Here is a 17,203-nt window from a genome sequence, read left to right as displayed (position 1 = left end):
GTAAATAAAAAAAATTCTAGATCAATGGAATGGTGATGTTGTCACTATGTGCCAATGAGTTATGACTGTGTGTTGAGTCTCATTGAAACGACCTCTGACCTTTTCAGGGTGACGCCGGAGCCCCTGGGCCTCAGGGTCGACCCGGTCCCCCAGGACACCTTGTGAGTACATGACCTTTAACCTTTCACCTATATGTGAAATGGCACCCTATTCCCTATGTAGTCCCGTGTAGCTCAGTTGGTAGAGCATGGCACTTGCAACGCCAGGGTTGTGGGTTCGATTCCCACGGGGGACCAGTATGAAAATGTATGCACTCACTAACTGTAAGTCGCTCTGGTTAAGAGCGTCTGCTAAATGACTAAAATGTAAAAATTATATGTCTCTTGGTTTGTGTTGTTGTATATAGTGTGTCTGTTAATAAGGTTTTTGTGTGTGCATACAATTTGTAGCTAAGAGGTTATGTTTTATTGGTAGGGTTCTGCAGGAGCAGCAGGACCCCCAGGACCGGCAGGCCCAGCAGGAGAGGTGAGAGGAAATATTATCATCATCAATATGTATTTTCTAATGTAGTAGGAAAGGTTATCAAACCACAGGTCATCTGCATCCAACCCTGGTTTATCTGCATTATTACATTCAGTGTCAGAGTTATGTCTCAGGCAAGGTTAATCATGACTCTTTCTCTGTTGTTTTTCTCTCTTTCTTCTCCCTCTCTTTCTTTCTTTCTTTCTTTCTTTCTTTCTTTCTTTCTTTCTTTCTTTCTTTCTTTCTTTCTTTCTTTCTTTCTTTCTTTCTTTCTTTCTTTCTTTCTTTCTCTCTCTCTCTCTCTCTCGCTCCTCTCTCTCTCTCTCTCTCTTGCTCTCTCTCTCTCTCTCTCTCTCTCTCTCTCTCTCTCTCTCTCTCTCTCTCTCTCTCTCTCTCTCTCTCTCTCTCTCTCTCTCTCTCTCTCTCTCTCTCTCTCTCTCTCTCTCTCTCTCTCTCTCTCTCTCTCTGTGTCTGTAGGGTATAAAGGGGGAGAAAGGCCAGGCAGGAGACAGAGGGCTACCAGGGATGGTTGGCCCAGCTGGACCCCCCGGTCATCCAGGAATGATGGTCAGTACACACAATCATAATGGTTTCAACAAGATAGATATACTGTAGAAGATGATAGATATACATTTCAGCATTTCCCTTTTCTATGTTGGTAGCATGGGGACGAGTTGAATCTTAATCACTGTTTTCTCTTCTTCTTCCTCGGTTTCTTTCTTCTCCCTCCCTCTGTCTCTCAGGGAGAACCAGGAAGTGATGGAGCTGTGGGCAAAGATGTGAGTAACCCTTCTGATGTGGTGTTTGTCATTATGACAAAAACATGAATTTAGCTGTATTATATACAACCTTGTTCTCTCACTGATCTTATTCTCCATGTTCACAGGGATCGCCTGGTCTGCCAGGAGACAATGGACAATGTGGTCAAAAGGTAAGAGTCACTGCTCTCCTGTGTGTGTGTGTGTGTGTGTGTGTGTGTGTGTGTGTGTGTGTGTGTGTGTGTGTGTGTGTGTGTGTGTGTGTGTGTGTGTGTGTGTGTGTGTGTGTGTGTGTGTGTGTGTGTGTGTGTGTGTGTGTGTGTGTGTGTGTGTGTGTGTGTGTGTGTGTGTGTGTGTGTGTGTGTGTGTGTGTGTGTGTGTGTGTGTGTGTGTGTGTGGCGTGTGTGTGTTTGTTTGCCAAGACAAATTACCACCAGCAGCCACGCTATTAAACCACTGGCTACCTCAGATATGGCCACCACTACCATAAAGGATTATGGGTAGTGTAGTCCAATGGCTGAGGGCTGTAGTGTTGGCCAGGGTCGTGGTTGTGCACACACTCCGTTGGTTTTGGCTTATTCAGCAGATTCCCTAAACCCAGACATCAAACATTGATTATGCCCCAAATGGCACCCTATTCCGTATATAGTGCACTACTTTTGACCAGAGAGCCCCGGCCCCTTCATTTGACCTCAAATACCCTACTTTCCCTGACAATACCTCATACTGCATAGCCCTCCAGTCCCTCTACACTGAAGTCCTGTACAGTAGATACAGTACATTTACATTTACAAGGGAGCCCAGCCAACAGCGAGTTGCAGTAATCCAGACGGGAGATGACAAGTGCCTGGATTAGGACCTGTGCCGCTTCCTGTGTAAGGCAGGGTCGTACTCTCCGAATGTTGTAGAGCATGAACCTGCAGGATCGGGTCACCGCCTTGATGTTGGCGGAGAACGACAGGGTGTTGTCCAGGGTCACGCCAAGGCTCTTCGCACTCTGGGAGGAGGACACAACGGAGTTGTCAACCGTGATGGCGAGATCATGGAACGGGCAGTCCTTCCCTGGGAGGAAGAGGGGGGTAGAAGGATTACTTTATCCTATCCCAGGTGTTCCTTAAAGAGGTGGGGTTTCAAATGTCTCCGGAAGGTGGTGAGTGACTCCGCTGTCCTGGCGTCGTGAGGGAGCTTGTTCCACCATTGGGGTGCCAGAGCAGCGAACAGCTTTGACTGGGCTGAGCGGGAACTATGCTTCCGCAGAGGAAGGGAGCCAGCAGGCCAGAGGTGGATGAACGCAATGGAGGGGGGGTGACGGAGAGAACTTGGGAAGGTTGAACACCAGACGGGCTGCGGCATTCTGGATGAGTTGTAGGGGTTTAATGGCACAGGCAGGGAGCCCAGCCAACAGCGAGTTGCAGTAATCCAGACGGGGAGATGACAAGTGCCTGGATTAGGACCTGTGCCGCTTCCTGTGTAAGGCAGGGTCGTACTCTCCGAATGTTGTAGAGCATGAACCTGCAGGATCGGGTCACCGCCTTGATGTTGGCGGAGAACGACAGGGTGTTGTCCAGGGTCACGCCAAGGCTCTTCGCACTCTGGGAGGAGGACACAACGGAGTTGTCAACCGTGATGGCGAGATCATGGAACGGGCAGTCCTTCCCTGGGAGGAAGAGGGGGGTAGAAGGATTACTTTATCCTATCCCAGGTGTTCCTTAAAGAGGTGGGGTTTCAAATGTCTCCGGAAGGTGGTGAGTGACTCCGCTGTCCTGGCGTCGTGAGGGAGCTTGTTCCACCATTGGGGTGCCAGAGCAGCGAACAGCTTTGACTGGGCTGAGCGGGAACTATGCTTCCGCAGAGGAAGGGGAGCCAGCAGGCCAGAGGTGGATGAACGCAATGGAGGGGGGTGACGTGAGAGAACTTGGGAAGGTTGAACACCAGACGGGCTGCGGCATTCTGGATGAGTTGTAGGGGTTTAATGGCACAGGCAGGGAGCCCAGCCAACAGCGAGTTGCAGTAATCCAGACGGGAGATGACAAGTGCCTGGATTAGGACCTGTGCCGCTTCCTGTGTAAGGCAGGGTCGTACTCTCCGAATGTTGTAGAGCATGAACCTGCAGGATCGGGTCACCGCCTTGATGTTGGCGGAGAACGACAGGGTGTTGTCCAGGGTCACGCCAAGGCTCTTCGCACTCTGGGAGGAGGACACAACGGAGTTGTCAACCGTGATGGCGAGATCATGGAACGGGCAGTCCCTTCCCCGGGAGGAAGAGCAGCTCCGTCTTGCCAGGGTTCAGCTTGAGGTGGTGATCCGTCATCCATACTGATATGTCGGCCAGACATGCAGAGATGCGATTCGCCACCTGGTTATCAGAAGGGGGAAAGGAGAAGATTAGTTGTGTATCGTCAGCGTAGCAATGATAGGAGAGGCCATGTGAGGATATGACAGAGCCAAGTGACTTGGTGTATAGGGAGAAAAGGAGAGGGCCTAGAACTGAGCCCTGGGGGACACCAGTGGTGAGAGCACGTGGTGCGGAGACAGCTTCTCGCCACGCCACTTGGTAGGAGCGACCGGTCAGGTAGGACGCAATCCAGGAGTGAGCCGCGCCGGAGATGCCCAGCTCGGAGAGGGTGGAGAGGAGGATCTGATGGTTCACTGTATCAAAGGCAGCAGACAGGTCTAGAAGGACAAGAGCAGAGGAGAGAGAGTTAGCTTTAGCAGTGCGGAGAGCCTCCGTGACACAGAGAAGAGCAGTCTCAGTTGAATGACCAGTCCTGAAACCTGACTGGTTTGGATCAAGAAGGTCATTCTGAGAGAGATAGCAAGAGAGTTGGCTAAAGACGGCACGCTCAATAGTTTTGGAAAGAAAAGAAAGAAGGGATACTGGTCTGTAGTTGTTGACATCAGTGTGATGGTTTTTTGAGAAGGGGTGCAACTCTCGCTCTCTTGAAGACGGAAGGGACATGGCCAGCGGTCAAGGATGAGTTGATCAGCGAGGTGAGGTAGGGGAGAAGGTCACCGGAGATGGTCTGGAGAAGAGAGGAGGGGATGGGGTCAAGCGGGCAGGTTGTTGGGCGGCCTGCAGTCACTAGTCGCAAGATTTTATCTGGAGAGAGAGGGGAGAAAGAAGTCAAAGCATAGGGTAGGGCAGTGTGAGCAGGACCAGCAGTGTCATTAGACTTAACAAACGAGGATCGGATGTCGTCAACCTTTTTTTCAAAGTGGTTGACAAAGTCATCCACAGAGAGGGGGGGATTCAGCAGTGAGGAGAATGTGGCAAAGAGCTTCCTAGGGTTAGAGGCAGATGCTTGGAATTTAGAGTGGTAGAAAGTGGCCTTAGCAGCAGAAACAGATGAAGAAAATGTAGAGAGGAGGGAGTGAAAAGATGCCAGGTCGGCAGGGAGTTTAGTTTTCTTCCATTTCCGCTCAGCTGCCCGGAGCTCTGTTCTGTGAGCTCGCAATGAGTCATCAAGCCACAGAGCTGGAGGGGAGGACCGAGCCGGCCGGGAGGATAGGGGACACAGGGAGTCAAAGGATGCAGAAAGGGAGGAGAGGAGGGTTGAGGAGGCAGAATCAGGAGATTGGAGGGAGAAGGATTGAGCAGAGGGAAGAGATGATAGGATGGAAGAGGAGAGAGTAGTGGGAGAGAGAGCGAAGGTTGCGGGCGGCGCGTTACCATCTGTGTAGGGGCAGAGTGAGTAGTGTTGGAGGAGAGCGAGAGAGAAAAGGATACAAAGTAGTGGTCGGAGACATGGAGGGGAGTTGCAGTGAGATTAGTAGAAGAGCAACATCTAGTAAAGATGAAGTCAAGCGTATTGCCTGCCTTGTGAGTGGGGGATGGTGAGAGGGTGAGGTCAAAAGAGGAGAGGAGTGGAAAGAAGGAGGCAGAGAGAAATGAGTCAAATGTAGACGTGGGGAGGTTGAAATCCCCCAAGACTGTGAAGGGTGAGCCATCCTCAGGAAAGGAACTTATCAAGGCGTCAAGCTCATTGATGAACTGTCCAAGGGAACCTGGAGGGCGATAGATGACAAGGATATTAAGCTTAAATGGGCTAGTGACTGTGACAGCGTGGAATTCAAATGAGGAGATAGACAGATGGGTTAGGGGAAAAATTGAGAATGACCACTTGGGAGAGATGAGGATTCCTGTGCCACCACCCCTCTGACCAGATGCTCTCGGGGTATGCGAGAACACATGGTCAGACGAGGAGAGAGCAGTAGGAGTAGCAGTGTTTTCAGTGGTAATCCATGTTTCCGTCAGTGCCAGGAAGTCGAGGGACTGGAGGGTGGCATAGGCTGGGATGAAGTCAGCCTTGTTGGCGGCAGAACGGCAGTTCCAGAGGCTGCCTGAGACCTGGAACTCCAGGTGTGTGGTGCGTGCAGGGACCACCAGGTTAGAGAGGCAGCAGCCACGCGGTGTGAGGCGTTTGTGTAGCCTGTGCGGAGAGGAGAGAACAGGGATAGGCAGAGGCATAGTTGACAGGCTGCAGCAGATGGCTACAATAATGCAGAGGAGATCGGGATGAAATGAACTAAACATCAGGGAAAGGAGAGAGCAGGCCTCCCTCACCAAAAAAAAAAATATATATAACTCTCCCAACTTCCACCTCAGAAACTATAATTGTTTCACTGAACCACCCGAGTAAAACTCTCCCAACTTCCACTTTAGAAATTAGAATTGTTGTAAACTACAGCAGACTGTTATCAGTAGCTGTAATTAAGTACAGCAGCTACCAACCACCTAACGTTAATGCCTCGGATGAGGTTAGAAAAACAGCTGAATGGTAGCAGCTAGCTGGCTCAATCACAGGTACTCTTAAGCATGAAATAACATTGGAAACAATTAACCATAGTTGCAAAAAGTTACCAGTAGCTACCCGCTAGCTAGCTAGCTTTGTTGGTCCAAGTAGTGGGTAGGCTAGCCTCGTGCTTCGCCGGAGTCCGCCGAATACAGTCCTTACCTACAATAATTACCTACAATAACCTTCAATAACTACCTGAGTAAGCTACCTATAATACCAAACTACAATACCTACCTACAATCTAAATACATGGTTTAAGCTTAACTCAACACCATATAAGAAGCCAAGCTTACCTTTCATAACGCAGCAATGATTAAACGTTGGGTAGCTAGCACAAAGATATTGTATTTAGCTACCACAGCCTGCTGGTAGTGTTGGCTGGCTAGCAATGGCTACTGTGTTGACTTTGTTTGAAAAACGGCGTCGCTGCGAACGAATGTAGCTGGCTAAAAGGATATTGTTTTTAGTTGCAACCGTTGCTAATAGCAACTCGCCAGCTAATCCAGGAGGTGAGTTAGCTAGCTAGCTTCGTGCTACATCCGGCACCGCCGAATACAAAAGTAACCTACAATAACTACACAACAGCTACCCACAACAGCCCACGATGCCTACCTATACTACTTAATAATATACAGCCCACGATGCCTACCTATAGTACCTAACTACAATCTAAATACATAGTTTAAGCCTTACTCGACAAAGCCCAAGCTATGTATAAAGCCAAACTGGCAGACTGCAATCAGTAGCCGAAATTAAGTACAGCAGCTACCAACCACCTAACGTTAATGATAATGAGGTTAGAAAAACAGCTGAAGGTGGCAGCTAGCTGGCTCAATTACAGGTACTCTTAAGCGTGAAATAACATTGGAAACAGCTAACCACAGTTGCTAAAAGTTACCGGTAGCTACCCGCTAGCTAGCTAGCTTTGTTGGTCCAAGTAGTGGGTAGGCTAGCCTCGTGCTTCGCCGGAGTCCGCCGAATACAGTCCTTCCCTACAATAATTACCTACAATAACCTTCAATAACTACCTGAGTAAACTACCTATAATACCTAACTACAATACCTACCTACAATCTAAATACATGGTTTAAGCTTTACTCAACACCATATAAGAAGCCAAGCTTACCTCCTGCTAGAGAAAACACAACCTCTCCCGTCAGCATCCCAGTCTGTCCCAGTAGTTACCAATAGAGTTATTCTCTGTCCCCTGGATAATGCTATTAACTGTGGGCGCTACATGAGATGAGGTGATTTGTCATTGTGACAGGAAGGCATTGTCAGGGCTTTTAGCTGTAGTACAGATTACAGAGGAGCTTCCTCTCCTCTCCTTCTCTCTCTTCTGTCATCATTCGGGTCCAGTGTCTGGTGTTGACGTGTAAACATTAGCCCTTCATAAATGCCTGCTTTGTTCCACATAAATCACAGATGTCTGTCTGATGCTGTTTACAATAGGGTGGGTAGGCTACATACAGAGTGTATTTACTGAGACTGGGAGGCTTTGTATGCATCCCAAATGGCACCCTATTCCCTATGGGCCCTGGTCAAACTTAGTGCGCAATATAGGGAATAGGGTGCCATTTCATTTGGGATGCAACCTATGTCTGTGTTGTTAGTGTGTAGGAGGAGGAGGTAAGTAAGGAATACTCTAAAGGCAGGGTAGGGCCCGGTTACAATCTAAAGTGGACACTGTCCCCTTGTTGACTTGACTCTCCTTCAAGGGTCTGACAAGACTGTATAGGTGGAAATTGTTGAAGAAACATGGGTGCCAGTGTGCAGGAGTTTATTCATCTTTTCAATCTTCAATATTAAACTCTGTTGTCAGTGGTCCAACAGTGCTTCTCAGTGGCTACCTCTCATCTCTTACCTCTTAGCTCTTTCCCTCCCTCTCTCTCTCTCTCTCTCTCTCTCTCTCTCTCTCTCTCTCTCTCTCTCTCTCTCTCTCTCTCTCTCTCTCTCTCTCTCTCAGGGTGAAGCAGGTACCCCAGGTCAGAGGGGCGCCCCAGGGGAGCGAGGTCGCCCTGGACTTCCTGGCGGAGGGGGGTACTCCTCCAAGGCTGATGCCCCAGTGATGGGCCCAGTGGGACCCAGGGGAGAGAGGGGGACCCCTGGCTCACCAGGCACTGCAGGGTCCCCCGGACCTCCAGGAATACCAGGCAACGAGGTGAGACCTTAGTTACTGTGATGAATTGCATTGATTATGAATTGATTACTTCTTATGTTCTTGTTTGTTCCACAATGTTTAATGGAATGCTAAACCAACAGTTTGGTCAACAGTTGAAAACTCAAAAGACCCAATACGGTTTTTAGCGATGAGAAGAGGTGATTCATGTATTATGTGTGCAGTAGTCAGGTCCTCTTTCATACTGTATATCCTTCTATTTCTCTCCACAGCCTGTGGTCAACTATGACAACATCAAGGACTTCATTCGCCAGCAGGTCATGAAGATCTTTGATGGTGAGAACATCCTCTTCTCTTCTTTTGTGTTTATCACCCAGACACTGTCCATTTCTCCTAACTGAGCTGTGGGAGAGAATGGGAACTTGTTTATTGATTAGGTTTATCACCCAGACACTGCAAAGATCTGTCCGTCTTTCCTAACTGAGCTACAGGAGAGAATGGGAACTTGTTTATTGATTCGGTTTATCACCCAGACACTGCAAAGATCTGTCCTTCTTTCCTAACTGAGCTGCAGGAGAGAATGGAAACTGGTTTATTGATTCGGTTTATCAACTGTGATTGTACTGTATCTCTCCCCCTACAGAGAGGATGGCCTACTTCATGTCTCGTATGCCGCAGCCACAAGAGGTGTCATCTCCCGGTCGTCCTGGCCCCCCAGGGAAGGATGGTAATCCAGGTAGAGATGGGACTCCAGGGGCCCCAGGTCAGCCAGGGCAGATAGGTAGAGAGGGTCGCCAAGGACCCTTGGGACCACAGGGTGAGTCTAGACCCCACGTTTGATTCATGTTTTTGATTATTTTGTCGTAAGGCTTAAATACCATGGTCATAATAAAGCCATAGGAGACCTTAAAAAGTTATGACAAGTGATGTCAACTTAGCGTAATTGACTTGACATAAAGGTTAGCTACTCTCTCAAGTAATGTCCTCTGTCGTGTCTGCAGGTCCACGAGGTCTAAAGGGAGAGAAAGGTGACAAGGGTGTAGGGGAGATGGGTGACAGTGGACCCCCAGGAGCACCAGGTAAGACCAACTTCAGCCTGTCAAAATAATTTACACTCAATAAGTTTTACCTTTAAATTGCAACTGTTCTTTTATAAGGATTAATTTGTATCCAGTGCTTCAATGATGCCCTCTGTCCCATCATCAATTATCTTACTCTCTTGTCCCCTCCCCCCCCCCCAGGTGTTCCGGGCCCCCCAGGCTATGGTAAGATGGGCCCCAGCGGCCCTGTGGGTCAGCAGGGGGTCCCTGGGGTCTCAGGAACCCCTGGACAGCCGGGTCAGAAGGGCAGGGAGGGCCGGTGTAACCCCTCTGACTGTATGAGCCAACCAATAGAGTGGAACCCTAAGGGCCCTTCCATCAAGGGCCCCTACTAGAGAGAAGGCTTTGAAGAGGAGAGGATGAGATAGATGGAGAGATAGAAGAAAGCAACCCAAATACCAGAAGGCACTAGAGAAAGGAGTGGAGGGGAGAAGAGAAAATAGATCAAACAAAAGACCAGAGCTACCGTCCGATCAACAGAAATCATCCCAGGAGAACAAATTAATACTGAAACACCAATAGTTGATGTGGAGGACCCATCCCTAATTCATCAGTGTTTGCCAGTTAGCTGTCCTCCTCACCACCTGTGTAGAAATTGTATATGTGTAGTACCTTCCTCTAACTGAAGCCTTAGTACCAGCTGAAGTTGCTTCAATAAAGGAGAGATATGGACGCTGTACTATCCTGCCTCTGTCCTCTCTTTCATATATTTTCTGTTCATTCCTGCTACGTTTCCCAACTGTAGCTATCAGCTCTTTCTATTAGTTAGACATGTTTATTTTGACAATACCAGCAAGAGCAAATCCAGCCTTTGAAAAATGCATATTCTTCCTCATCCTCACTATCATCCTCATCTTCATTCTGATTATAAAACGTGCCCGTTGGGAGTATTAGGCAGCTACTTTGTGATTTTCTGCGTTGATCTAGCTTCTGTCTAGCCATAGAAACAAAATGAATAGAACTGACATGGCACTCCCATTTCAAATTCCCATTCTAATCATTCTATCTCTTTGTACATTCTGTTCGATTTCTATGCTTGAATATACTCCCTCATCACTTGAATGATGTCTGATGCTTTAACAAATCTGTACGCTATACCATCAAATAATGGCCTTATGAGAAGTTCTCACCTTCTCTTCCCTGTTTGCGTGAGAAGAACATAATGTACACCTCCCAAGAGTGCCTGTTTTGTACATATTTATATTTATATGTAATAGCTTTTTATACATTTTGGATTTGGGGTCAACATGGTTTACCGTGTGTTCGCTATGGTCAACTGTCAGGAATCCACTACGAGTGTGGTTTTTGTAAGATTTCAAAGTGGAGTAATTTGTTCTTAAAAAAAATAAAGAGAAATTAGCGTTTTGGGTGAAAGCAGATTGGATTTCTATATGGTGGTATAATTATGCTTTGGAAGATATTTTCATGCGTGCCTTTGTATGAAGTACATATCATTTTCAAAACTGCCTCAAAACTGGCAAAACAATTAGATTTCTAGTTATGTAGCAATTTATCAACAAGTCTCTTACAAAAGATAAACTTGAAAGGGATCATTTGCTCCTCCAGCACACCACTGGTTACTGTAACAGAAATAGGGTTGCAAAATTCAGGTAACTTTCCAAAAATTCCCAGGTTTCCAGAAATCCTTGTTTGGATGATGGAGGGGATAAGCAGAACATCCGGAATCCTCCAACCAGGATTTATGGAAAACCTGGGGATTTTGGGCAAGTTACCGTCATTTTGCCATGCATAGCGGAAATACATGCTTTATGACCACTAAGAGTTTTCAATGTCATTATCAAAGATAAGAGAAACAGGCTGAATTTTCATAGGAGAGGCAGTTAAGCATCTTCATCCAATCAGCTTCTCCTAGTATCAATTACTAACTGAGTACAACTTGTACGTCTCCTGCCTTGTATGTTGTGTTGTTTTGAATGTTTGCAGTTTTACCTGTCATCTATACACTACAGTCAGTAACCCCTAGCTGTGTAAGGGATGTGTCACCAGGTTTAGATTCATATGGGTGTTCTGAGTTGTTATTGGAAGGGCAATGAGGTTTTCTTGACCATTTGACCTGTCCATAGTAGTTCCTGGTCAGGAAAACCTACTGACCCTAGTTATACTAAACAAAGCACCCCGATAGTTAAATATCTCCCCTCTACATTCCTAGCTTTCATAAACATCTTGTTGAAACCACGCCACTGTTCCCTGCTACTCTCAGTATATCTGTTGACGTGTGTTTTATGTTGGCATCACTTTTTATAAAGATATGTTTTTTTAATGGAAACTTTTCAGAAAAAGATAATAAAATGTTTAAAGCAGACGTGGTCTGGTCGGAATGTTGTTGTTGATAAACACATTTGACGCATCAAAGTATCAAATGTGGCTCAGTTTTACCATACTTACCATCAACGTGTCCAATGCCTTTTATTGGAATGCCTTTTCTTGGTTCTCTGATTGAAAGCACACTAGGGACAAAACGTTAACTAGCACTCCAATTCAATTATTTAGCTTTTCAAGTAAGCAGAGTGCTAGAGCTGCTTTTGTATAAACTTCAAGCCACCTGCAAGACTCATACTACTATGTGAATGAGTCCAAGTGGAAAGCTTTTCCAGTAAGGCCTTCACAAAAGCTTAACTTCCGCAGCTTTGAGTGCATGACATTGTACTACACACAGAAGGATAGGGCTGGATAAACTGCAGATCATAAAGCAGAAATACAACTAAAGAAAGACAGAAACTGAGCTGGGTGTTTGGGGACATTTTAAATGGTATATGCCTTATACCAGAATACCTTTGTATGCAATAATGTATGTCATTATCCTGTAGTCTAGGCAGTAAACTACATGCAGTTATGCAGCACTTAACTCTCACCTTTTCGTATTTTCTTGGAAAACAGTTGGCAACCAACTTAAAGGGTGCATTACCAGCAACGATTGGACTGGAGTGTGGCACACAGACAGAGAAAGTCTAGACTCTACCCATTAACCCATCTCTAAACCCAATGGAATAAAGGCCATGTAATTTTAGTACAATCATTGTTTCGATTCAGAGTTCCAACGGTTCCCACATGAGAGAGAAGAACATTCAGGTTTTACAAAACGTTCTTCTTTATTGGTTTGGAATTGGTTGACCTGAACAACCAGGAAAAAAAGAAATCAAACGTAAGTCTTTACAGATGAATCATATAAAGAACAATAAATAGATTGTTTCTGTTAATGAAAATAATCAGTCCTGGTTGTTGTTAGAATGCTGACATTGATTGACTCCATGGAAGTTAGTTGACAGTGGCATAGAAAGATTGATTACTGTAACTGACCTGTTTGGAAAAGCAGTCATTTGAACTTTGAAACTTTATTGCTGATTAGGTTCATTAACACAGGGGTTGTTTTGGTTGGTTGATATTCTAACCCATCCTCTTTTTTTCTCTACATAAAATCAACACACATTTACAAAGATTTACAGCACTGAATTATGGGAGATAGATGGGAGTGCCCATCGGGATATGCTGTTGCCAGGCAACTAGAGAAAGAGATCAAAGCTAAAGACATTATTTGTTTCTAAATGAGGCTAAAGTAGACTGGAGTGGCAATGTACATGTGAGGCAAAAAAGGGGGGTTCACTATTTCACTCAAGCATACAAGTGAGGGGTTTAGCAATACATCTTACAAAGGTACAGTATGGAGTGTGGATTTCGATTTTAATCTTTTTTTGGTACTTTTGTGTACACTTGTAAGGCACTTCTTGTTTGGTGGGGAGTGGCGGGGGCATTGCATTTTCTGCTTCAAAGCATATATTTCAATATTAATATTTCAGGTATAAAACAATTGAATTTAAAGTGACCACGGTATAAAAGAAAAACACCAAAGTATATCTATGCTCCTCCCAGTCCAGGGGCTACGGCTGATGATGACGTCATCAATGATGTCACTGGATATGATATTCAGATGTCACTACGTCTCTCTCTCATTCTCTCTCCCTCTGTGGTGGGGAGTGGGGCAGTTGGACGTGACTGACATTTACATCCGCCAATCCTCGACCAGAGATTATAAATTCAGAGGGGTGTTATTGGCTGTGAGTGGCTGTTATCATGGTGATTTAAAGTGGGTGGGCGTGGTATGTGTTGCAAACAGAGTCTCTAAACAGTAGAACTGAAGGTCGTCAGTTTAGGGGTCGGGGGCAACATCATTCACGATAGTATTGCCCCCACTTCTCGCTCTCAATGGTATCCAATGAAGGAGTGGTCTCTCTCTCTTTCTCTCTCCTTTATCCCTCCTTCTCTCTCTTCTGTCTCTCTCTTTCTACCTGGTGTTGTGGGGCTCTTGATGGAGAGGTCTCAGGTTAGACTCCGGGGCCCTTGACCCTGGCGGAGTCCTGTAGTCTGGGGGAGGTGTAGGCCGAGGCAGCTAGGCAGGCTGCAGCCTCACAGAACCCTGGAAGACCAGTGGGGCCCGCCTTACCGGGACGACCAGCCTCTCCTGCCGAGCCCTGGGGGCCTCGCTCACCAGGCTTACCGTTTCGAGCCACGCCGTCAATACCAGGAGGACCTGAGGAGGTAGAAGATGAGAGAGAGGAAGAGATAGCCTTTTGATTTACTACATTCCTTTGAAGAGATTTTTAGTTTGACACTAACTTCCTCAGGTAAATTGGTACACCTTTATAATAACTGGATAGGTGTGAAGAGGAAGGTCACTTCTAAGTGTGTATGTCTGTGTGTGTGTGTGTGTGTGTGTGTGTGTGTGTGTGTGTGTGTGTGTGTGTGTGTGCGTGTGTGCGTGTGTGCGTGTGTGTGTGTGTGTGTGTGTGTGCGTGTTAGGAGCGTGCATGTGGTGCCCCTGGGGCCTCACCTGGTATTCCTGGGGGTCCTGGCTGACCAGGATGTGGTTTGCCAGAATTTCCTCGGTCTCCTTTTGCTCCTCTCTTTCCTGAACGAGAGAAAAATGGAGGGATGGAGAGGGGTCAGTGATCTTTTCTCATGATCTGTTATATTACTTTTTGAGTGATCAGTGTCTCATTTTCTCTGGAACGTCAACAATTTCAGTTTCTACCTTTCAGTCCGGTGTTGCCAATCTGTCCGGAGGCTCCAAACATGCCAGGGATGCCACGGGCGCCGGTGAGGCCGTGTGGGCCCTGAGCACCGGGAGCTCCTGGGGGTCCGGGAGGACCAGGGGGACCCATGACACCGGCTCCACCCAGTACGGCACGCTTAGCGCTCACCGCTACAGCAGCCAGACGCTCTGGAGGAGGAGGATAGAGGATGTATATTAGCTATAGCTACGTATACAGTCAATGTTTTACCGAGATACAGTAGATTCAGCAGATTTGTAATGTTGTGACTTCTTACCTTGCAGCATCTTCAGAACCACCTCAATAATGTGCTGGTCAGATGCATCCCGTCCCTGTAGAGGAGCAAGGAGAGGGAGAGAGAGGGAAAGATTGATGACAGGATGGTAGATGATGGATAGAGGAAAGAAAACATACCAACCAATCATCAGTCAGTCAGTCAGTCAGTCACTAGCATTCTCTATTCAGTATAATCACAGCACAATCTCACTAATCCCTGTCGTTTTTTTCAGGCTCGTTAGGACTCACCGCTGCCCCCACGATGCCTGGCATGCCTGATAGTCCTCTCTCCCCGTTGAGGCCACGAGGCCCGGGCAGTCCTCCTGGTCCCTGGTCTCCTGGTTTACCTGGGTCTCCTGTGGGGCCGTTGAACCCTAGCTCTCCCCTCACTCCTTGCTGTGGAGGAAAGAGAGACAGATGAGATCCAAAGTGACATTTACATTTACGTCATTTAGCAGACGCTCTTATCCAGAGCGACTTACAAATTGGTGCATTCACCTTATGATAGCCAGTGGGACAACCACTTAAAAAAATTTTTTAGAGTATATTTTTAATTTTCATTTGTTTTATATATGTATTGTTGTTGTTTTTTTATTTTTGTTGTTTATTTCTTTTTATATGTCTTTTTTTTTAATTATTATTATTAATACATTTTTTTATTTTTTGTGGGGGTGGGGTAGGGGGGGGATAGAAGGATTACTTTTATACTATCCCAGGTATTCCTTAAAGAGGTAGGGTTTCAAGTGTCTCCGGAAGGTGGTCAGTGACTCCATTGACTAGTTTCAACTAGCTTCGACTAGCTTCAACTAGTTCCAACTAGCTTCAACTAGCATTCACTAGATTTTACTAGTTTCAACTAGCTTCGACTCGCTTCAACTAGCATTGAATAGCTTTGAATAGCTTCCACTAGCTTTGATTAGCTTCAACTAGCTTTGATTAGCTTTGACTTCCTTTGACTAGCTTCCATCTACTATGAATGAGATGTGATTGGATGTGACCCCAGTGATGTGACAACACTGTTTGATGCTAAGATAGCATTTGATTAGCATTGACTAGCTTTGACTAGCTTCAACTAGCTTCAACTAGCTTCGACTAGCTTCAACTAGTTCCAACTAGCTTCAACTAGCATTGACTAGATTTGACTAGTTTCAACTAGCTTCGACTCGCTTCAACTAGCATTGAATAGCTTTGAATAGCTTCCACTAGCTTTGATTAGCTTCAACTAGCTTTGATTAGCTTTGACTTCCTTTGACTAGCTTCCATCTACTATGAATGAGATGTGATTGGATGTGACCCCAGTGACGTTCTTACCTGTCCTTTGGGTCCAGGCTCACCACCCAAACCCTGTCAGAGGACGAGAAAGAGAGAGAGACAGACATACAGACATGTCAGTCCGCTCCAGTCTGAAATACTAACAGTGGATCTACAGTTAGGAAGTTAGAATTTTCCCCTTAGATTCAATAATTTATCTTCAAGAACATGAAGATATGATGCATTTTCTCCCCCATCCCATCCTGATAAAGCCACTCACCTTCTCTCCTTTCTCCCCAGCCAAGCCTTCTACACCAGGATCACCCTGAAAGACGAGAGAGCGAGAAAGAACAAGTTCAATCAATTGGTCATTGGCTATTGCATCATATAGGAGTGATTCTGGATACTACTCTATTGGTTTAAATAACAGGCTTACTACTACTTACAAAGTCTCCCTTCGCTCCAACTTTTCCTTGGAATCCCTGTGAAGACAGACGAGTCACACAGTAAATACACAATACATTATAATAAAGTGCAAGGACAATATATGGATCCGGCCAAGGACTGCAGGAGACAAAGCGCACAGTAAGAAAGATGTAGTTTAATCTAAAGACATGGGAGGGCCCCGTGTAGCTCAGTTGGTAGAGCATGGCGTTTGCAACGCCAGGGTTGTGGGTTCGATTCCCACGGGGGGCCAGTATGAAAAATGTATGCACTCACTAACTGTAAGTCGCTCTGGATAAGAGCGTCTGCTAAATGACTAAAATGTCAATGTAAAATGAGATGATGACTCTAGTAGTATCATTTATATTGCTTAGGCTCTGTGCGAGAGAACGGCTGTAGGATTCGTGGATCAACATTGCCCCCAATGGGCCGTTTGGGCAACAGTATGATCCCACACAAATGAATCCCTATTGTGACTTCAATGTTCAACACAAACAAACTCACACAGACAATATGTCTCGATACATACACATCCATAAACTCACACATGCACTCGCACGGACACACACAGAGAATATGTCTCGATACATACACATCCATAAACTCACAGATGCAAGAGCACACACACACATATATTTTACACACACGTACACACAAAGATTTATGTGATTTTACACAAACACAAAACACACACACACCTTGTCTCCCTTAGTTCCTGAGATGCCTTGAGCCCCTGGAACACCCATAGGTCCTCTCATACCCTTGTTGCCCTGCAGAGACACAACACCACTTAGATTATATTCCTGCCTAGATGTGTGTCGACTTGTTGGTCAAGTAAATGACAGTATGACAGTAACAACAGAACATAGTT

General features: G+C 46.1%; 2 protein-coding genes across 4 annotated transcripts in view; one reads left to right on the top strand and one right to left on the bottom strand.

The window, feature by feature from the left end:
* The window catches only part of LOC121586676 (collagen alpha-1(XVI) chain), a 120,314-nt gene extending 108,696 nt beyond the window's left edge, over nt 1-11,618 (top strand). For all 3 annotated transcript variants that reach the window (XM_041903591.2, XM_041903590.2, XM_041903592.2), the window contains 10 exons: nt 108-161; nt 475-525; nt 1,000-1,089; nt 1,266-1,301; nt 1,409-1,453; nt 8,043-8,237; nt 8,468-8,531; nt 8,839-9,012; nt 9,197-9,274; nt 9,437-11,618. In XM_041903591.2, coding sequence (XP_041759525.2) covers nt 108-161; nt 475-525; nt 1,000-1,089; nt 1,266-1,301; nt 1,409-1,453; nt 8,043-8,237; nt 8,468-8,531; nt 8,839-9,012; nt 9,197-9,274; nt 9,437-9,630 — 981 coding nt within the window. In that variant the 3' untranslated portion in view covers nt 9,631-11,618. The remainder of the gene's footprint in view (nt 1-107; nt 162-474; nt 526-999; nt 1,090-1,265; nt 1,302-1,408; nt 1,454-8,042; nt 8,238-8,467; nt 8,532-8,838; nt 9,013-9,196; nt 9,275-9,436) is intronic.
* A 762-nt stretch (nt 11,619-12,380) lies between these two features.
* The window catches only part of LOC121586677 (collagen alpha-2(IX) chain), a 19,902-nt gene continuing 15,079 nt past the window's right edge, over nt 12,381-17,203 (bottom strand). The window contains exons 24-32 of the mRNA XM_041903593.2: nt 17,031-17,102; nt 16,335-16,370; nt 16,169-16,213; nt 15,949-15,981; nt 14,887-15,033; nt 14,639-14,693; nt 14,343-14,531; nt 14,142-14,219; nt 12,381-13,841 (exon numbers count right to left, since the gene is read on the bottom strand). Of these exons, the coding sequence (XP_041759527.2) occupies nt 13,636-13,841; nt 14,142-14,219; nt 14,343-14,531; nt 14,639-14,693; nt 14,887-15,033; nt 15,949-15,981; nt 16,169-16,213; nt 16,335-16,370; nt 17,031-17,102 (861 nt within the window). The 3' untranslated portion in view covers nt 12,381-13,635. The remainder of the gene's footprint in view (nt 13,842-14,141; nt 14,220-14,342; nt 14,532-14,638; nt 14,694-14,886; nt 15,034-15,948; nt 15,982-16,168; nt 16,214-16,334; nt 16,371-17,030; nt 17,103-17,203) is intronic.

This window comes from Coregonus clupeaformis, chromosome 17, assembly GCF_020615455.1.
Source record: "Coregonus clupeaformis isolate EN_2021a chromosome 17, ASM2061545v1, whole genome shotgun sequence".
NCBI lineage: Eukaryota > Metazoa > Chordata > Actinopteri > Salmoniformes > Salmonidae > Coregonus > Coregonus clupeaformis.
This window is presented reverse-complemented; position numbering and strand designations above follow the sequence as displayed.